This window comes from Telopea speciosissima, unplaced genomic scaffold, assembly GCF_018873765.1.
Source record: "Telopea speciosissima isolate NSW1024214 ecotype Mountain lineage unplaced genomic scaffold, Tspe_v1 Tspe_v1.0014, whole genome shotgun sequence".
In the NCBI taxonomy this organism is placed as follows: Eukaryota; Viridiplantae; Streptophyta; class Magnoliopsida; order Proteales; family Proteaceae; genus Telopea; species Telopea speciosissima.
Window position 1 is genome coordinate 156,879 of NW_025317350.1, and position 21,948 is coordinate 178,826.

At 39.1% G+C, this 21,948-nt stretch overlaps 1 protein-coding gene and 1 long non-coding RNA gene across 2 annotated transcripts in view; one reads left to right on the forward strand and one right to left on the reverse strand.

Moving 5' to 3' along the window:
- Positions 1–1,080: 1,080 nt before the first annotated feature.
- LOC122647205 (protein PLASTID TRANSCRIPTIONALLY ACTIVE 12, chloroplastic) overlaps positions 1,081–21,948 on the reverse strand; it is a 75,452-nt gene continuing 54,584 nt past the window's right edge. The window contains exons 6-11 of the mRNA XM_043840658.1: positions 11,962–12,221; positions 8,363–8,484; positions 3,997–4,065; positions 2,225–2,278; positions 1,963–2,067; positions 1,081–1,544 (exon numbers count right to left, since the gene is read on the reverse strand). Of these exons, the coding sequence (XP_043696593.1) occupies positions 1,446–1,544; positions 1,963–2,067; positions 2,225–2,278; positions 3,997–4,065; positions 8,363–8,484; positions 11,962–12,221 (709 nt within the window). The 3' untranslated portion in view covers positions 1,081–1,445. The remainder of the gene's footprint in view (positions 1,545–1,962; positions 2,068–2,224; positions 2,279–3,996; positions 4,066–8,362; positions 8,485–11,961; positions 12,222–21,948) is intronic.
- LOC122647206 overlaps positions 11,002–21,948 on the forward strand; it is a 19,393-nt gene continuing 8,446 nt past the window's right edge. The window contains exon 1 of the long non-coding RNA XR_006330822.1: positions 11,002–11,013. This is a non-coding gene — a long non-coding RNA (uncharacterized LOC122647206). The remainder of the gene's footprint in view (positions 11,014–21,948) is intronic.

Consider the following 21,948-nt stretch of genomic DNA (forward strand, 5'->3'; position numbering starts at 1 on the left):
CTAATTAATTAAGCAATGCTCTTATGGTTTATGTCACCACTAGGTTAGTTTGTAAAGTAGTAGACATTAGGTCTACCCAGACGGATAGGTTCCTCCCAACGGCTAGGCTGGGTTGCACACATCCCAATGACTGACTGGTCACACGTTGGGATGTGTGCAGCACAACCCAACCATCGGATGTCTCATTGGGTACTCATTGGGCAATGCCCTCCAAGGATGGGAACCGAATCCCTACCCTGTATCGAACAATGTAACTTCTATTTTATTTTAATTTATCTTTCCTTTACCCACAAATAATTAAACAAAAAAGCTTTGCATTTTCCTCCTTTTTAATTGTTTCTTAGGATTTAAGATCCTTAAAATGCCAAAATTGAGATTCCTTCTCATATCCTCTCACATGATGAGCCATGGGGCTCAAACTAACACTCTCTCAGGTAAATTATGAGGATCCTACTGAACGAATCCGTATCCAGCCTCTCATTGGTAGGGTTTCCCACTCTGGCATCGCAGGAAACTTTTGGCCCCTTTTTTAAATCAATATTAGTTTTAGTACAAAGTTTTCCTCCACCCATAGAGGATGGTTCACCCACCATATCTTAGGGTTCACAAACCCCTCATAGGGTTTTGGTATGTTCAAAAATACCCTCTTGATACCCATTTCTACCTTCTCCCGCCCCTCGGTGAATGGAATCCCATTTACCATGTGTGGAGGGAAACTCAGTCCTTAGTTTTATTATTCTTCGATGGATTAATATCTCAATTGTTATTTCTCTTTCTATATATGCTTCATGTTCAATTTTTTTGTTTTAAAGATGTATGCTTAATTCTATAAAGTAGTTACACTCGGTCTTAGATTAAATGCAAGCTTGGGCATTGCAGGGCCTTCTCAGGCCTTTCTTCTTGAGATACAACACATCAAAAAGCCACCGGATAGTCAAGCATTGGCAGTCCACCAACTGATCTGTCTAGCCTGCTCTTCCATCTGGTCAATCCACAGTGATGCACCAGTCCAGTTCCATAGGGTACAGTCCACAAAGTCCTACATTAATCAAAATTTTATAGAACAAGTAGTGAAGTAGATTGATCTCAGTCATCCATAGATGGACTTTCTTCCTGAACAGGTTGATAGTACACAAAAAGAATAAGAAACGTGCTTGGGACCACTCAATACATGGTACAACTACCAACCAGTGCCCTTCAAAATAGATAGGCAATTTTGGGAACACACAGGATCCACATAAGAGGGGTGTTCAATGGATAGAGCTTAACCTGTTCATGTCTAAGAAGTAGTAGAGTATATATTCTGATCCTACCATTCACTTTGGCGCTATTTACCCTAAGCTTCGACAGACTGGCTCTGCCCCCACAAAAATTTCAGCAGACAATCTTCTACTTGTCGAATTTCCAAATCTTGCTGTGATAGGATTCAAAATGGAGTTGAATTTTTATTCATCTTCTTCAAAGTCCATAAGAAAATCTGTCAAGTTCTCGGAGTCCTCAACAGCCTCCTTTAGAGTCAAGGGATCTTCCTTCTTTGGTTTTTCCTGACAAAAAGGAAAACACAAAGTTGTAGTTATTTGCATTGCCAAATGAAAAACTATGGTTGATGGGTTAACCACAAACAGGACTCTTCAAATGTTCAAAGATAGTGGGTCCTCAAGAAACAAGAAGGTTGATCTCATCTGCATGCTTCTTTTTAAAAAAAACATAAAAAATTAAGACGACTGCTAAAATTTTGACACAAGCATTTATTTATTTATTATTATTTTAATGTTGAACTTGGCTTATTCAGACCATATTATAACTAATGCAGTTAGTTTCCCAGTTAAACTTAAATTGAGAGAATGCTGATCTAATTTTGATCTAATGGATACATATTCCAATTTATACACCATTGTATCTTATCCAAAGCTAACTTACCTAACTGGAAGAAATAAATAAAAGCAGTAAAAAGAGAAGCACCTTTGATTTGCGAAGCTCAGGATTACTTTTAAGCACACTCCAATTCCGTGTTATCTTCTCATCTACTTCATCCACTCCCTCAACATCACTGTCCTCTACTTCATCCTATAAAAAAAAAAAATGTGAAGGTAAAGTTTAAATGGCATAACATTATGAGTGATTATTCTGCATTATACCCTATAACATTAAAAGCAAAAAAAGGGGATAAAAAAAAAACTAGAAAATAGGACAAAGATGTAAGTATTGGTGCATTCAAGCTCACATCATTTTCACCGATGTCCACAGCTTGTGCCATAGCTTCATCCACATCTGTTAACTGCACATATGACAATTACAGGAGCAACACAAATTAGAAGGTTGTTCAAAATTCCACTGAGGCATTTAATTTCCTTTGGGAATATCCACCATTATCATATATCAAGTTCAAATAACAGTGGATGGAGTGCCTATGTACCCAAAAGACACTTAAAGTCATGCAACAGAAAAAATAGATCACTAACGAGATAGTAATATATTGCTGCATCAGAGAATATTGGAAATATGGAAGTCAATTTTTTGCTTTATCTTCAATATTACATACACCTTTTATAAGAAGTGCTTAAAATTCAAATAATTGGTAATGATTTGAGAGGAAATCCAAACACACTAGCAGTAATTTGCACGTCCGAGGAATGAATTCACCATTTAATGGTTCTAACAATGGGATATCCTCACAGACTCTAAAATCAATTGGATAATCCTAGCCATATGGCGAATATATCTAAGAGACACTACTCGAACAACAAAAATGCCATTAATTAGCTTTTGATGATCCCTTCTCAGAACCGTTTTACCTGGTCACACCTTTCCATATGTTTAAATGCACTTTGCTGACCAAAACTTACAATTTATCTGGTGGGTTGGTGATCAAACCTTTCCATATGTTTAAATACACTTTGTTGACCATATTGATGTATACATTTATGCTGCCCTTCCTAAAAGTTCGAGCTTTTAGGTGAAACGGTAGTGAACATGGAGCAGGGAGGTCAAGTGTTCGACTCCTGGGAAATGCATCGGAAGAGTGTTCCCGACATTTCTTCTCCCTCAGTGCCGCACGAAGGAAATGTTGTGTGAGCTCCACATGCAAGGACAATGGGATCTTGGCCTGCACGTGTGGGGGAGTGTTGATGTATACATTTATACTGCTCTTCCCTAAAAGTTCGAGCTTTTAGGTGAAACAGTAGCGAACAGACTAAACTTACAATGATGGGTAGCTTGTCATTTATCTATATGAAGTCATAACAGACACTAGGAAATGTGCAAGCATTAAATTTTATATATCATAAAAATTAAACTATGATCGAATTAGACTCGAAGCATACAAACTAATCTTAAACAGAAATCAGTCGCATATGTAGCTGCAATTATGTGATTGACTTAAAAAAATGAGGATGACTTTGTTAATCCCCGATTTACTAACAAATTCAGGCTGAAAGGAAGTAAACTGAAATTTAACCTATAAAGGATATTAAGACCAAAGCAAATGACAAACAAAGAGATGTTACAATTTCCAAACTAACATTCCACAAGGTTTATGGATTTTATTGAGCCTTTAAGAATTTAAAGATTCAAAAGAGTAATAGCAAGAGAACCCCAATCTCCAAGAGTCAAGCCTCAAATCACATCCCGAACTCTTTTCAGAGACAGAAGATGGCATAAAAATGTACATATCCATGCATCTGTGTATGATGTGCGTCAGTGCGTGTGCATTTTTATAATCTATACACATATATATATATCAAAGTGTGTATATCTATGGAACTCTTATTGATAAATTCTTTGAGTTTGGAGTACTATTTATTAGTCCTACTTAAAATGAATGACTTCCACAAAAAGTATTTTAATTGTCTATCATGCTTTAGATCTACAAATAAGACTCTGAATCCACCCAATAATTAGCAACAACACTTGCCCAATATTTTGAAGAATATACAAAAAAAGATTTGGTAGAAAAATTAGTGCATTCCACAAGGAACAACATTATCACTTCAATACCTCATGTTCTTCAATCTTCTGTTTGGCCAGAACTTTCTCAATCTCCTCTCTTGGTGTGATTTTTCCATGCTGATGCAAACAATGAAAAAAGCAAAATGATGTTAGGGACAGAACTCATGAACTAAAAGTAACTCATTGTAAGAAATTAGCAATGAAATTTGAAGCAGAAAATTAAATAACAGCCTCAGTCTTTCAACAAAGGTTTTAAACCTTCATAAACTACAAAAAAGCCCGGAAAAACTCAGGCACTGTTGAGAACATGGGTGAACCTGAAAATTTCAAAGCAAAGAAGGCATGGGCTTCAGATCAATATCTACGGTCTTTCCTTCCATTGCATGCACATTTTTTATTCAAATAGATGTATCACTGAAAGAGAAGCTATGACTAGAGAACCATTTAAAAAGAGCAAGAGAGGAAGAAAGATCTTAAAGGCCTAGACTGACTGTAACAGAACAATTTAGAATGGAATGCTTGAATGATCAATGTGATCCTCAAAGCCTTTATTTATAACTTTCAAAGAGTGGACAGAATTACAAATAAACCCCCCACATAGCCGACTCTACTAGCTATGGGGAGAAAAACCCAAAATACCCTTTCAGGTTACATAACTCAACACTCCCCCTCAAGTTGGTGCATAGATATCACACATGCCCAACTTGACTAAATTAGGATGAAACAACTTCCCACTTAGCCCTTTAATGAAGACATCGCAAGCTGATCACCGGACTTCACAAGAGGTATACAAATCTGTCCACTTTCTAACTTCTCCTTGATGAAGTGTCTGTCAATCTCCACGTGTTTGGTACGGTCACGCTACACTGGATTGTGGGCAATGTTAATTGCTGCTTTGTTGTCACAGTACAACATCATTGGACAATGAATAGAACCACTAAGATCTTGGAGTAAACTTTGAAGTCATAATAATTCATAGATTCCTTGGGCCATAGCACAGAATTCTACTTCAGCACTAGTCCTTGCCACAAAATTCTATTTTTTACTACGCCACGTGACAAGATTACCTCCTACAAACGTACAATAACCTGAAGTAGATTTCCGATCAGGATTACCACCCCAATCAGCATCAGTGTAGGCCTCAATACGAAGATGATCATGCGGAGACAAGAGAATCCCTTTTCCTGGAGCTGACTTCAAGTAATAGAGAATATGAAGAACAACAGCCATATTACTGGAGTAGGGATCATGCATGAACTGACTGACCAAACTTACTGCAAATGCGATGTCTGGTCTAGTGTGGGAGAGATAAATCAATTTTCCCACCAACCGTTGATAACATCCCTTATCAACAAAATCACCATCCTTCTCTTTTAGATAAGTAGTAGCTTTCAAAGGAGTATTGTTTGGATGCTTTGGCATGAGTATTGACATGTTATATTTAAAACATGTGTTGTTTAAAGAGGGAAATGGAGAGAGTGTTTGAGGGTAAATAGACTACATCGTGCTGGTGGAGAGTCATAGTCACCAAAGAGATAGAGTATTCCGTGGGGCCGTGGAAACATCCATAGTCACAGAGTGAGTGACAATGGTGTATACATATAGTCATAGAGTGTGTGACAATAATGTATATAAATAGTCACAGAGTGGGTGACAACAGAGAGTGATTGTAGTGGACCATGTTTCTCTCGTGTTATGGGAGGTGGATGTCTATTTCCTCAATGCCGGCTAGAGTGATAAAGAGTGGTTGTAATTTAAAGTGTTTTGTGAAAGTGTTATTTTTGAGAAAACTAAAAGTGTTTTGTTTAGTTGCATGTGATTGTTTTATTATATTCTGTCTTACTAGGCGGTTTAGCTCACCCCATTTTTTTACATCACAAAGGATTGAGATGGAGATACGCTTTGGTGAAGAGTTCGAGGGTGACTCAAAGATTATTTTCAGTACTCATAATTTATTTTATTAGATGACGTAATAGAGAGAAGTTTGAGAGGTAAACTCTGATAGATTGGTTTTTGAGGTTTTAGTTTGGAATAAACCTTAGATTGCCACCAATAGGAACTTTTATAAGATTTAAGGCTATTGTTTGAATATTTTATGTTTGAGTCTTGAATTTGATGATTTGTTTTGAATGATTCCGCATGGTTTTACCAATCGTTTGATCAACGCCCATGACGGCTAAACCCCTACCTTTATCCGGTTTGGGTCGTAACGTATACAACTGCATCGGCCTCTTCTTTAGCATTAGGCTCAAAACCTTGCACAAAAATTTTCTTCCAAAGCTAGAGTTTAATTGCTCAAACCATGCAAAGATGAGATTGCCTTTTGCTCCCATGTCAAAAATTGTATGCACTATCGTAGAATTCTCAACATGCAGTAAAATACCTTTCTGTCGAAAAAGGAGAGCCTTCTCTACTACTAGTCCATTGGAAAATGGAGTAAGACTAGTTGAGTTAGCTCCGACCTCGCCATCAAGATCATAATTGATGTCACACGTCATTATTGTTATCCTTCTCTGTCGACTATGTATCAGCTACGTTCACATAGCAAGTCTTGTGAAGACACCTACTACCGAAGTGACCTTTCCCGCCACAATTATGACACAATGTTTTCCAACCACTCGTTACCCTTGAAGACCTTTAGGGTCTTGACTTCAACCTTGCGAAGCTCAATCTCCCTTTCTTTGGTCTTGGGTGTTGACCTGTAGGATGATGAATGTACTTTTCTTCATTCATATGCAGTGGCCACACCAGCTGATTTGAATTCCTGTTAGCAAGCTCTAACCAGATCTTTGTGTTCACCCCATTAATGTACCTCAACACCCATTGCTGATTTGTCTCCTGAAGTTTGCAACTGGAGGACAACTTATGGAACTTCATGGTGTAGGTATCCACATCTTTACTACCTTAATGAAAATTGACCATCTTATGGAAGAGCATCTTCTCAAAATTAGGAGGGACAGATTTCTTGTTCAATATCTCTGCTTCACAGCCTCCCACTTAGTGACGGGTCCAAGTCACATAATTAGCCTCGACTGAAGCATATAACTCAACTCTATCACGAACATGCATAACCAGTGAATTTGGTGAGAATAAGCTCGTATTTCTAGTCGTCTGGAAAGGACTTGTAGGAGAAAATCCTCTCAACTGTAGCAAACCAGTCAAGAAAATCCTTAAGTTCCTTCTCATCATCAAACTCTAGAACCACGACCTTGATGCCATAATCCCTGTCTATGAACTGTCAAGTGACGTACCAGGGAATAACCAGCTCTGGTGGTGGCCCCAACACCGCTAGAAGATTGTTGTCGCCAATGAAACAGACGGTCATGTCATGGTATGCAGGAAGAAACGCTTGAGTCGAATACAGCAGCCTGATATGTGTCATGGTCAACATATTCTAAGTAACCCAACCAAGGATATAGATCACCAGGCTAGGAAGACAATGCAAATATGGACACACTGTAGCTGCTTGGTTGACCAGGCTGATATGTTTGCTGGGGGCCTAGGTATGAGAAGATGCTATCCACAAAGGAAGACTCATCTTGTGACTGACCTAGGGAATGAAGAAAATGTATACTGATCGTAACCACCATACACGGCAGTGGAGCCCTCCAACTTAGAATCTTCCACAAATCTTGCTCAAATCCAGCAGATCATCGATGTATATGCATTGTTGTAGTCCTCAACACCTTGTTCCACCAGAAAATGTAAGTGATTTGACCAAAAATCACCAAATCTGGGGGTTTTTGAGTTTTTCTCCCTCTTAGAGTCTAAACAACTATCTAAATGGGTCAAGTTTTCATCTCATTTGATCAAAACATGTTATTCAAACCATGAGATTGTATCATTTTGCCGAAATGATACAAAAATTGCTTACTGGAACCCAAAATCTCAACCGAAATGCCAAAATTTCAGTAGACTCCCTGCATTCCTACCCAGTTTTGTTTCAACTTTCGTCAAAACCGAAATATTTCATGAATCTCGGTGGTTTAGAGAGAGATTTCGAACTATGACCATAAGAATTCAAGCTTCCAGTGCAACTTTGGTCAAGATACCTCCTCAGCAGGACCTATTGAATGTTGAGATCTTACCATATTAATTGTGCAACATTTATCCACGGTGGTAGGGAAGACAGAAATTCAGGTCTTCTCTACAAAACCTCAAGATCCTCTTATTAAAATCCATTAACTCTGGAATCATAGGTTGTTTAACTAAACAGCTAAAAGTATAGTAGACAATGCATAAAACCAGTTTAGTTGCTTGACATCTTAGCAGCCATTTTTCTCACTGGAAAAAGTCACACGTACAATTTAGATTGATTGATGGTCGATTACAACCAAGTCAAATTTGACCTACTGAATGAAAGATTGCAAAGGATGTATTTGAGATCTTAAATGTACTGTTATTAGTAACCAACCTCCAGAAGATAAGCAAGCATGTTAGGTGTTGGCTCATGGAAATCTGGGCCCCTGTAGTCAATCACTTCATTTGGATCCTGAATGTAATTTACTGTAGGATAAACTGGATCTCCACCCCATACTGCAAAATCAACAATTAAGCTTAAGTAATGGGCTCAAATTACAAGAAGTAGGACTGAGTACAAGGATGAAACTAGGAGAACTTTCCCCTGCACCGCGGAGAGGGGGAAGGGAACAGTCTAAAGGCTCTAAACTAAAAAGATGCTAGTTTAACAATTAATGGGCAGAAAAGAACTGAAACCATGATTCACTGATACACACTGTTAATGTGGTTAATAGTGTATAGGGGTATTGTAACTATAAGTTATAATCAGGGATTATTGTAATATAGATTGACCATATAAATATAGCAGCGAGATCGACTGAGAATCTAAACCCTATCAATTCCTCTTTTCTTCTTCACTACTTTTCTCTCTCTCTATCACTGTTTGATAATCTGGCTTGTCACATGGTACCAGAGCATATCAAACTGTGATTCTCATCCTTTTTATTCTGGCTTCTCTGTGGTGTGCAGATTTTTCCTCTTTTTTTTTTTCTTTTTTGTGATCTGATTGACTAGTAGAGGGGTTCTTCCAAATAGGTTTCAGTTTTGTTGTGCTGCAACCATGTTGGTTGCATGTGTGGTGATTGTAGGAGTTGTTTAAGCGGTATCCATTTTTGCTTCAATCATCACAACCAAGGGAATGTGGTTCTGCTGGTAGTACTCTATTTTCTGACCTGCTGATATGCAGTTTCTGGTGGTCGTCAGATCAGATGCAAGATTATTCTGGCCTGTGGATATGCATTCATGCTGTAAGTGCTGAAGTACTTTGTTTTTCTGCCTTGTTGATGTCATTTTAAGATAACAGTGTGTGATGATTCAGTAAATGTGCCTCACGTGTGGAGTGCATCTACTTGTGTTACAGTTGAAGTGCTGTGGTCCTTGGATTTTCTTGTGTTCCTAGGATCTGTTTTAAAGTATCTTCTATTCTATTATATTGGAATTGTGTGCTGCTGTTATAACATATCTGATTCAAAGGTTACTGTTTTTAATAGTGATAGAATCAATGTTCAGATTACTGCAATAAAGTTGAATGATGTTGGGATTTTTTTTTTTACTCTGGTCCCATGTTGTCAGAGTGTATATTAATGCAAATGGCAAGTTAAGAAATTTCCTTGATGATCCTCCAGCTATGGATTCTAAAGAATATGATGATTGGATGCTTAAAAATGACACAATTCTGTTTTGGCTCTGGACAAGCATGGAATCCAATATTACAGCCAATTTTATTGTAGGACCGTATCGGCAACCCAAAAGGGGGATGAATTGGGAAGTGCAGAATAAAATACAAATAAAAAATTCCTACCAAGCCTCAAATGTATGCTACCTCAAATCTCCAAACAAATGTTAGTAAAACACAATAGAAAATGAATGGGGATGAAGAGACAAAGAGAGACAGCACACAAGACTTATAATGGTTCGGCACGGCCTCACTACCGCCTACATCCACTCCCAAAACCCTCGCTGGCTTGGAATTCCCAATCTCCTTATAGGGTAGAAGAAACACCCAACACAGATGTGGGCTTCACACCTATCACACTCTCCTTAAAGAGTAGGAGAAACACTCACCACAGGTTCAGGGCCTCAATACCCTTCACCAAACCAATCACTAAAAAGTGATCACAATGGCCAAACGGCCAAACGCAGTGTTACCACTTAGATAGGAAGATTTGCAAGTGCTAGTGCATATGTTAATCCACTTGCTCAGATGCTCATAGCTCAATGGCTGAATGATTTGCAAGTTGAAGCTCACAGCCTTCTTTTGCTCAATAATCATATGATTTGCAAGTTAAAGCGTACTGCGGTTGGATTTTCAAGATTTTAGCCCGGAAGCATTTCCACGTGCTTGTCCCAAAGTCTCTTAAGGAAACACTGGCTAAATGACTATTTATAGAGCATTTTCCAACAGTCACAAAACTAGCCGTCATGGATTCTAACAGATCTATTTTTTGAATTCTGGTCGACCACTGAACAGAGCCGGTCGGCTGCCTCTATGTAGACTGAGAAGAACACCTCCCAAACATCCAAAAAAGATGTACCGGTTGACTGACCTTGCATCCATCTGCAGAGGGGGGCTCTCGGTAACCAACGGACTATGTTCCAGTCGTCTGTTCTCCAATCATTCTTGGACCTGGTCGGCCGCGAGGTGCAGAAATGATCTTTTTGCAATTTTAAACATATCACTTGGACAAGACCTCTAAACATAGTGGAACACTTAGATTGTAAAAAAAAAAAACACACCCAAAATGGTAGTATGATTTCGGACCCCTAGGTTGGTAGTATATGTTGTACGCTGTTGTATACATTCTCTAATATGACGTATTCCACACAACTTTGAATCTTGCACAAAACTTCCACAAATGCAGCAAATCGTCACTTTCGATGTGGTCCACTACTGCCCAACAACTTGTTCCATGCTTGTATGGGAGTGATTTGGCCAAAAATTCTCAAAAACAAAAATTTCCTTGAACCTTAGGAGTCGAAACCAGTGAAACCAACAAAATGGGTCAAAATTTTGACCTAAATCGTTCGAAAGTATATTAAAGGTTTGTATTGTTTCAGTCGAAATGATACCAAAACTACACATATTATTGAAATTTCTGCCGAAACCTTGCACTTTTTACATATCGCATGGAGTTTCGTTTTGACATCTTGTGAAACCGAAATATTTCGCAAAATTTCAGCAAACCTTGAACGTTGATTTGTGGAAGATTTGTGCAAGATTCGAAGGTGAAAGTGTCACATTTCCCCAAAAATGAATTCATGCAAAAAATAAGAAAAATACTTGATGGTGACTTGTTACTAGGAATCTAGGATGGGCAGAGAGGTGACTTGCTTGTATTTTTCACTCCTATATCTTTGATTCTTGAAGCATATATAACATTTGATGATTATGAAAAGGTTTATAATTTCTTCATTCTAAATGCATATTTTAGGTTGTTTTAGTTGAATTATGTGTGTACTAATACTAAATTTTATTTGGAATAGGACATATTAGAGAATGTATACAAAGCGTATAACGTATACTACCAACCTAGGAAACTACCATTTTTGGTGTGTTTCTTTTTAAATCTAAGGGTTCCACTATGTTTAGAGAGCCTAAAACAAAGTTTCCCAGAAGTTTCAGGACCTAATTTGGCCATTTGGGCCCCAAACCCTCATTCGAAACCATCCACCAAAACCTACCAAGTTTTTGACCAACAAAATTTTGCAATTTCGTGAAATATTTCGGTTTTGAGCCTGGTTTCGACCAGGCTCGAAAACAAAACCTGGAACTACAATCCAAATGCATTTACTACACTTATTTCATCACACATGAAAAGGGGAGGGAAGATAGGACACATCAGCAATAGTACTAGTAGAACAGAAGAAGCAAACGGAACACCAATTGTGTAACACAGTTTAAAAACTGAAGGTAAAGAATATTATATCAATAACAAAGAGGAAAAATCAGGAGGAACTAAATATTGAACAGATTTCATGTGCCAGAGGTCATACTTTCCTTTATTTGATCCCCTCTCATTCGCATTGCTAAAGGATCTCGGCGAATACGGACATCTGTGCCCATCATGATACGATATTCCCTATCTGTTTGATGCTGGAACATTTTGATAAGCTGCATATTCTCTTCTTCACCAGTCTCTTCGAAGTGTTTTTGCACAGCCTCCCGTGAAGTGTCCCTCTTCCATGCTTTAACCCATTCCGAGTAGTATGCCATGGGACCTATTCTTTCCAATCTCTCTTGTTCAGCTTGTAGTCTGAATATGAAGAATAGCAATAACAGTACAGGTGTCACAAAAGCTTCATTCTAAACACTATGGTACAATGTTAAAAAAAAATGGTTCATGGGCAACCTTCCATTCTTTAATAAACTAAAAAGGAAACAGCAAGCACAAGAACAGAATTTTGCCCCTCCCGGACCCTGCAGTAGCGGGAGCCTCGTGCACTGGATGCTCTTTTCAGGCACAAGAACAGAATTTTTTTTATAGTTACGAAGCTAAAATTCATTTTTAGGAGAGATGATTTTACTAGTTTGGTAAGTACAAATTAGAGACAGTAATAGCCAGCATAAGAACAGAAAAAACCTTATTGCTTGAGATCAACATCAGAAAAATGATGAGAAAGTTATCCTTTCCATAAAAATGTACGCATAAGCATGTTTTATGCAGAAGCTGTTAAATGAGGACTGACCTAATCTCTCTTGCAATGAGACTATTATACACCAAAGAAATAGAGTTTAGAGATATTCTAGTTGAAGGAGATGCATCTAATGTCACAAGGCAGATGCCAAGGACTGATGACAGGCCTTGGAAGTTTCACACCTTTTTAGATTGCCACCCTACTTCCATTCCATTGAAAACCAAAATCTACCAATGACACTGTAGGGTGCAGACAACCTAGCCAGACAGATAGTTAGGCCTAGAGTTCGTTACGGGTGTTCTATTAGATTATGTTTGCTTTTTATGTTCCATTTGCCTTTCCTTCAATGGCTTATATTGAGTAAGCTCTCATCCTTTCTGTTAAAGTATATCGAGTGGTTAGGGTTATGATATCTCGATAAGGATATTAGAATACCCTAATCGAGCTATTTCCCTTACTACTCCTAGTTCTATTAGGATTTCTTTCTAATTGTTCTAGTTCTGTTAGGATTTGTTTTATGCTATTTTCTGTGGATCCTATTATGATCAAGAATCCCTTTTGTAATCTGAATAGTTGATTAATATAAATAAGATAATATGGAGAGGGACTGTGTGCTCGATTCTCACAACTACAGTCCCTTCTCCTTCTCTCCATCTCTCCATCTCTTCTTCTTCCTCTCTTCTCTTCTCATTCTCGGTTTTGGTGTTTTAGCTTTATATTCTGTTACATGGTATCAGAGCACAACCATTAGGTTGTTGTCTCCTGCGATTCTGGTTTGAGAGTCTTCTCAAAGTTTTAATTTCTTCCACGGGTGCAGCATCCTCTGCTACATATATGGATTAAGCCCTAGATAGAGTTTTTAATTGAATACCAAGGGTTTATTTTTACTACTGCTTACCTGAAGAATCTGATCGATTGAAGAACTTCAAGTTGGAGCTGCTCAATTATATTACTAAGGATCAACTGCAGATTCAACAGTTCTATTTGCAAAATTTCTCTCCTCTACCCCCCGCGGTTCTCTGTTAAGGGTTTATTATCAGATGATTGTGCCTTCAATTGATCCAATTCTAGTTCCCTTCTTCAGGTAAAGCATTCAATTGCTATTTTATTTGGTTAAGTGTGGGTTTCTTCAAAACCTAACTCTGCCGATTGTCCTGCTGCTATTATTGGGTTTTAAATCATACCCTTGCCTCCCTACTGCTACTGTTTTTGTTTTTCAAACCCTAATTTACTAATATTGCTAGAAATTGTGGGTTTTTGAAACCCTAATTCTGCCGGTAGCTTTATCCAGGCCTAATCTGTTTTTTTTAAGAAGACGATTGTCGGTTTACTACTTCTGCCACTGCTATGAAGTGTGATACTGCCGCTGCTGCTGTTTTGGGTCTTGTATTACCCTAGTCTGGTTCTAAATACATTACTACTGCTACTATTTCTGCAATATGGCTGATCCTAAACTACCATTGGACAATGTCCAAGTTCAAATTACTACTATCAAGCTCTCCGGAGTCTCCAATTATCTTTTATGGGCTCAGGCTGTACATGCATATATTCATGACAAAGGAAAATATATCACTGATGATCCTCCTACTGCTCATCCAAAGGATCCTGCTTCAATTTCAGCTGATGATGAGTGGATGCGTGCGAACTCTATTATTAAAATCAGGCTATGGAACAGGGTTGAGCCTGCTATTGCATCTAATGTGATGTTTCACACTCTTGCCAAGGATGTTTGGAATGATTTACGTGAAAGTTTTTTCTCAAGAAAAGAATATTTCCCATATGCATGATCTCTATGAGAAGATGTTTACTTTCCAACAGGGGGATAAAACCATAAGTGAATACTTTGCTAGCTATAAGGGTATGATTGAAGAACTTCAGATCCATTAGCCCCTTACTACCAATTTGGATCAGTTAAAACAATAATGGGCTGAGTTTCATGTTGATAAATTTCTGGCAAGATTGCACCCTGATTATCAATCAGTGAACGGTCAACTACTCATAGGGGACAAAGTTCCATCTCTTAATGAAGTGTTTTCACGTATCAATCGACTGGCTAATCCATCTAAACCTGATACTCCTACCAAAGAGAGTTCTGCCTTTGTTGCTAACCTTGGTCGCAGACGTGGACGTGGCCAATCCAGAGGTCATGGCCGTGGTACTGGTGGAAGGGGTACTGCTTCCCAATCTTTTGATAAATTTTCCCGCCAATGCTCCTATTGTGGCAAACCAAATCATACGGTAGATACTTGTTGGGTAAACATGGCGAACCCGACTGGGCACATGAACTGGCCAATACAGCCATGACTGACAGCCATTCAGAGAAACCTACCGGTGATATGAATCAAAGTTCCACATCGAGTACTCCATCCACTATGTCACGTGATGATTAAAATCAGCTGGTCAAACGTCTTCAACCACTTGAAGATGCCTCTGCCTCAACTTCCATTACCACTTTAGCTTATAAAGGTAACTCGGCCTTTTATCCTTCCTCCACCTCTTGGCTTATTGACTCTAGTGCTTTTTGTCATATGACTGGTCAGTCTAGTTTTTTGTTTTCTTCTCTAAATCAAGTACAAACCTCATCTAATGTTATCCTTGTTGATGGATCCACTACTAAAGTTACTGGTCATGGAACTGTTTCTCCCACTTCTTCCTTGACTATTTCTCCCACCTCTAAATTGAACTTTTTCGAACTTGTGTGATTACAGGTTCTGGTTCGGTGTACATGCTTGCCTCAATGTTGTGGGCTGCATGGTGATGGATTCAGAGCAATCCATTGACTCGCCTATGGAGGATTCCGAGGAGCCAGCCAGCTAGTCATCCTTGAATCTGAAGATCCTATCGGGATCCAGCACATCAGCTTCATATGCCAAACATGCTGGATCGAGCACATGCAGAACCTCACAATTTCCTAGGTTGGTTTAGGTAAGAATTCATCTTTACAAATAAGACTGTACTTTTAATAGTGTATGGGAGGCAAAAAGGTAAATTTACCCTAGTGGGACCCACATCCCTAGTGTGGAATCTAACTTCCCGTAGATTACCCCGACCGGATTTCCGCTTATGTCACATGACATCATTCCCATAACTTAAATACAAGTATTTAGGTAGTTATTTCTGATTGAATTCGTTTAGAGAAGTAATTTTTCCAAACTAATTCTATGTGTAGCCTAAACAAACATGCCTTAGTATGACTTATTATATAACCCATACTAAGTTTTAGCTTTCATTCCTACCAAAACAAAGAATCGTTTCTGCTCTAAAGGAGAGAAGGAGGAGAAAGGAGAAGAGAAGGCTAGGGCTTAGGATTTGGAGTCTACTTGGAGGTTAGCATTTGGGGATTCTACTAAAAACTTGGAAATTGGGGCTGCCTTACCATCTCCATTCTAAATTCAGGTAGGAACCTAACCCCAACTTCTGATTTGCTTGAATTCTCTCCTTCTCTTTCATTCTTTTGAGTGTACAACTCAATTCAGCCCAAAACCTAGGAAATCCAAGTAGTTGGTGGGTAAATCCCCAAATTTCAACATGCCATTAGGTTAAAATAACCCAATTTGCTGTTTCCCACTTCCCTTAACAGAGTTTCTTCAAATTGAGACCCTGCATGGCAAGATCCATGAGAATACAGCTAAAACCCCCTAGGCTTATTTCTATGTTTGATGCATGTTATTTAATGTTTATTTAGGACTGTAGTATCTACTTGGATTGGAGCCGAGTGTGAGTTGGGATCTTCTTTTGGCTTAGCTTCCCTCCAACTCAAGGTAAGGGGATTTGACTTTATTTTTTTTTTATGGAGTGTTTACTGTTGTCTTTATGTTTACGCCTGCTGCATCTATTCATACACCATATTAATTGTTAAGGTTCATATAGTTTTATAGTCTTTTTCCTTTACATTAGAAATATGCATGATTTAGGATGCATTTCATATTGCACTTGCATAATATTATTATGTTTTGATGAACTGTGAATGGGAGTACTACACTTATGATCCTAGAGGATTGATTGTGTGCCTGTTGGCATTCGGTCACACCATGCCCTTATTAATCAGGCCGGGGTGTGACATTTTAGTGGTATCAAAGCAACTGTGCTCTACTATTTACAGCCTAAATCATAACACAGCAACATCTTAGACTCATTGACCCGAAGGTGAGTTTACCTTAGGATAACTTAAAAGCTACAATTAAAAAAAAAAAAAAAACTATAAGTATAAAAGCTTTGTGGAATGTAAAATGTAAGGTAAAGGAAAACATAAACTTAAGCATTATATGCTGATTGAGTTACATTTGTTAGGTAAAGACGGGGAAAATTACATAGCCTTTATAAAAGACAGAAGACTAAAAAGCTAAATCTAGAAACAGTCAGGATGAAAGTCAACAAGTAATCACGGCTGTGGTGGTGGTGGTGGTGGTGGTGGTGCCTGTCCTGAGAAGTAAGACCTCCACTGGCCCAACTCTGCCTCTACAGCGCCCACTTGGCCGCTGACCGGGGTGAGATCCTGCCTCATATCTGAAAATCCACTTGCCACTGTCCTCTCCAAGGAGTTGAGGCGACTGAACAATTGTCCCCAAGTGCTGGCATCTTAATGTAGGACAGGATTGAAGGTTCAACCAATCCCAAAATAGGATCTGAAATTAGGGAAAAGGGTACAGCTTGATGGGGTAAGATTGGGTTGGATTGGAGGATTAATGGGTAGGCTTAGGATAAGGAGAAGGTGAGGGAATAGGTCTAGAATAACAGGGAAGTCAAGGGATTAGTCAAACAAATCTGGAGCAGGTTGTTCTTCTCTGCCGATTTGAGTAACAGGGTAGAAAACAGGGTTTTAATGGTTTTTGAGAGAAATTCTGTAGCAGATAATCTGCTGGGTAGAATGGGATGAAACAAGGATCGAGTGGAGGTCTTAGTGGGGGGAAGGTTTGCTGAAAAGATGGGAGGAAGTTGATGGTTGGATTGAGCAGAGGAGGGGAGTAATGGAATTAGAAGGTTAGTCCAAAAATAGAAACTAACCAAGGATTTGCAGTGCAGGCAACAACAGTGAGCCTCGGCTGTAGTAGGATGGTCTTCTAAGGTCTTAAAAGCTTGAAGGGGATGAAGAATAGCAACTGGAAGAGACCTCCTAGGCTTCCCATCGCAAGGAGTCAGCTAGATCAGACACCAGCTCCTTGTCCAAGGATCAAACACCAAGGGAAAACTTCAGTAGAAGTAAACTTGCATAGTAGTAGTAGTTGAATATCAAATTGTGGGCTTCTTGCAGCCCCTGGGTTGCTTTTGTTAACTGAGGAAAAGAGGTGAAGGGTTCAAAATTGGAAAGTCTCAAAATTAGAAACTTCCAATTTTGGACCTTTCTTGAGATACAAGACACTATCAGCCCAAATAACTCATGGCTGATGTGAGACTGACTTTCTACTAACAACTTAAACAAGTAAAAGAACTTAACTACCCTATGGGACCATAACTTAAATTAGACCAGCTGAACCAACTGGTTCACTGGTTTATTACAGGACTCAAGAATTAAAACATAGCAACCCAATAGAACAGCACTGTTCATGTGAACAGTACCACGTGAACAGTACCACGTGAACAGTGTTACACCAACAGTTGGCTGCCAAGGTAGGCAGCAGCCTTCTTCTTCTTCTTCCTCCTTGAATACACCCTTGGTGTTGGATTGGAGGATTAATGGGTAGGCTTAGGATAAGGAGAAGGTGAGGGAATAGGTCTGGAATAATAGGGAAGTTAAGGGATTAGTCAAACAAATCTGGAGAAGGTTGTTCTTCTCTGCCGATTTGAGTAACAGGGTAGAAAACAGTGTTTTAATGGGTTTTGGGAGTAATTCTGTAGCAGATAATCTGCTGGGTAGAATGGGATGAAACAAGGATCGAGTGGAGGTCTTAGTGGGGGGAAGGTTTGCTGAAAAGATGGGAGGAAGTTGATGGTTGGATTGAGCAAGGGAGGGGAGTAATGGCATTAGAAGGTTAGTCCAAAAATAGAAACTAAGTAAGGATTTGCAGTGCAGGCAACAACAGTGAGCCTCGGCTGTAGTAGAATGGTCTTCTAAGGTCTTGAAAGCTTGAAGGGGATGAAGAATAGCAACTGGAAGAGACCTTTTGGGCTTCCCACCGCAAGGAGTCAGCTAGATCAGACACCAGCTCCTTGTCCAAGGATCAAACACCAAGGGAAAACTTCAGTAGAAGTAAACTTGCATAGTAGCAGTAGTTGAATATCAAATCGTGGGCTTCTTGCAGCCCCTGGGTTGCTTTTATTAACTGAGGAAAAGAGGTGAAGGGTTCAAAATTGGAAAGTCTCAAAATTAGAAACTTCCAATTTTGGACCTTCCTTGAGATACAAGACACTATCAGCCCAAATAACTCATGGCCGGTGTGAGACTGACTTTCTACTAACAACTTAAACAAGTAAAAGGACTTAACTACCCTATGGGACCATAACTTAAATTAGACCAGCTGAACCAACCGGTTCACTGGTTTATTACAGGACTCAAGAATTAAAACATAGCAACCCAATAGAATAGCACTGTTCACGTGAACAGGGTTAGACCAACAGTTGGCTGCCAAGGTAGGCAGCAGCCTTCTTCTTCTTCTTCCTTGAATACACCCTTGGTTCTGCATCACATCTCGTGAGATGTGCGGGGCAGCAGAAGAGGAAGAAGCGCCAGGGTGTCCAAATGCATCAGTGGGTTGTGTGCCTATGGGAATATCACCAGGCATCCCCATGTAACCACCCTCTGCCCTCTCCTCATAGGGGACCTCCCCTGCAACCTCCTCATCACCTGCAGGCTGTGCTAACTCTGTGTAGCCCGGGTGACCAAGCTCAGGAGTAAAGGGAGGAAGCTGGATATGCATCTTGATAAGAGAGCCTTGACTTATGTTCACCACTCTCTTTGTCGAAGGCTCCTTGTCTACAAGTCGGACACCATACCGACGGAAGATCTTGGTGAGCAATCTCCCGTAAACCAAGTTCCCACGCCTGGGGTTGTCATAAAGATACGCCATAGTACGCATGATGGCATATGGCATATCTGATAGCCTGTATATAGACAATAAGTGGCAAGGACCTGCATAGAGGAAAGCTCGGTGCGATGGCCTGCTTTCGCTACGACATTGTGGCCACATATCCTGGAAAGCACCCGAGCAGAGGGTATAAAGTTTAACTCTGACATCACCCTCTCATACGATGCCCCATCAGTGAGCACCGAAAACAACCACTGTATCTCTATGCGTGAGAGGAACTCTGAACTCTCTGTCCTCGGAGAACAATACCTCCTCTCACACTCATTGGATATCTCCAACAAGGCTGCCAGTTGAGCGGTACTAAAGGAAATCTCCCGACCCTTCACGTAGCTGCTCATAATGAACTCTTCTCCCTCATGTCGATAGGCAAGGTTGCTGTAAAACAGCCGAACCAATCGAGGGTAGCAAGAACTGGCTGGCTGAATCATTTGGAGCCACCCCAAGTTTTCAAACCTCTGTTGGACCTTGAATGCGTCCAAGTCTGCTAAAATCACACCCCGTTCTTCTTCCATTGTCCAACCCATGAACCACTCCCCATACCTCTCTTCTTCTATGGCATTCTGGAAGAACATGGGCTCAAAGTCGGCTGCGGGTGCGGGGGCACCTCTTCCCCTACCACCCCTTCCTCTACCACCTCGCCCTCTAGCTGCAACCATGCTAATAGTAGGGCCGCAAAGGTTTAAGAGAACAAGAAATTAGGACAGCAAAATTTGTGTGTTCGTGCATAGGAAGACTTAGGGAAAAGTAGGAAAGTTTTAAACAACGAAATAAACAACAAAATAGCTAAGAAAATGTATTTAAACATTTATACAAACACATTGTGGGCACCTTTTGAGTGTCAATAAGAAGAGAACCAATGTACTACTAGTAACCTAAGAAAATAAAAGAACTGACAAAAGAAAATGAAAGAATAAGGAATGTACTCATTAGAAGTACATTAGTTTTAAAAATGAACAAGTAATAAGGTAAAGAGACTCCATGAAACATTTTTACAAACACCTAGTATGCACAGTTCTGTGCATTGTGGAATAAAAGAACAAGAAGACAATGAAACCATAAAAAAATGAAAAAGAAGGAAAAAGGGAGGTAGTGTATGCTAAGAATATATAAATAAAAACAAAAACATGCAACAAATGTCAAGAACATCAACGAAAACTACTAAACATAAAAACCTAAAAAAAGGCAAAATACATTAGGTTAGGACCATAAACTTTGAGAATCTAGTAAATAAATCACTTACTTGTAGATTAGGGAAGTAGATCTAAGGGTTTGAATGCTCAAAGTAGGTTAGAAAACCCTTAGGAGCTCTTTGGGAGAGAGAGTGAGAGTTTAGAGAAGTAAAGACTAAAGTGGGAAATGAACAATGAACCATCGTTTTAAATTTAAATACTACCGTGTCGTCAACCGGTCGATTGGGTCAACCGGTTGACCCAAGTCCTGAATCCGTAGGACCTGAAATTTTAAACAAGGCTGCTGTGAAGCCCTACAGTCGACCGTAGGACTTCAAACCTGAATCTGTAGGATCTTAAACTTGAATCCGGTGGACTTAAAAATAATTTAAACAAAAATTTAAAATAAAATTTAAATAAAATCTAATAAAATACTATAAAATAAAGTACTATATTATAATTATATAAACAATACATATATTAATAAATTAATATAGAATAGACCTAAAATGACAAGGGACTTACGTGTTTGTTTTGCTTAATTATATTTTTTTTAATGTAATATCATATATTAATGTTAAATCTTTGTATTTATATGCTTTATATATGTATACTAGAATGATAGAATTTATTGTAACACTGTGCCTTATACAGGAATTGCAATATCAGCCATGGTACTAAATCTCGTTTCGTTTCGGTGTTTTGGTCTGACCGAAATTTCCGAGTTACCGAAATTTCGTCGAAATATGGTATTTTTCTTTGGGTGTAAAATGCCAAAAATGACCGAGATTTCCGAAATTTCAAAACGAGATGACCGAAATTACCGAGATTTCCGAAATTTCCGAAACGAGATGATCGAAATTTTTGAAATATTCGAAATATTGTATTTTTTCATATCGGACTTGCATTTCGTTTCGGACAGGTCAAGATACTCGAAATATTCGATATCTCGACCGAAAGTTCGCGAGTTTTAGTACTATGATATCAGCGTGATACATCGCTACAACTCCAATGAGTTACATGCTAAGGCCAATTGGCGAATATGTATACAATAATGAAAACATTGACGATCTAAATTGTAAACTCGAACTGATTATCAATGACCGGAGGTACCTCCATCCGTGTTATGGAATGATCGAACCCTAATGACTAGA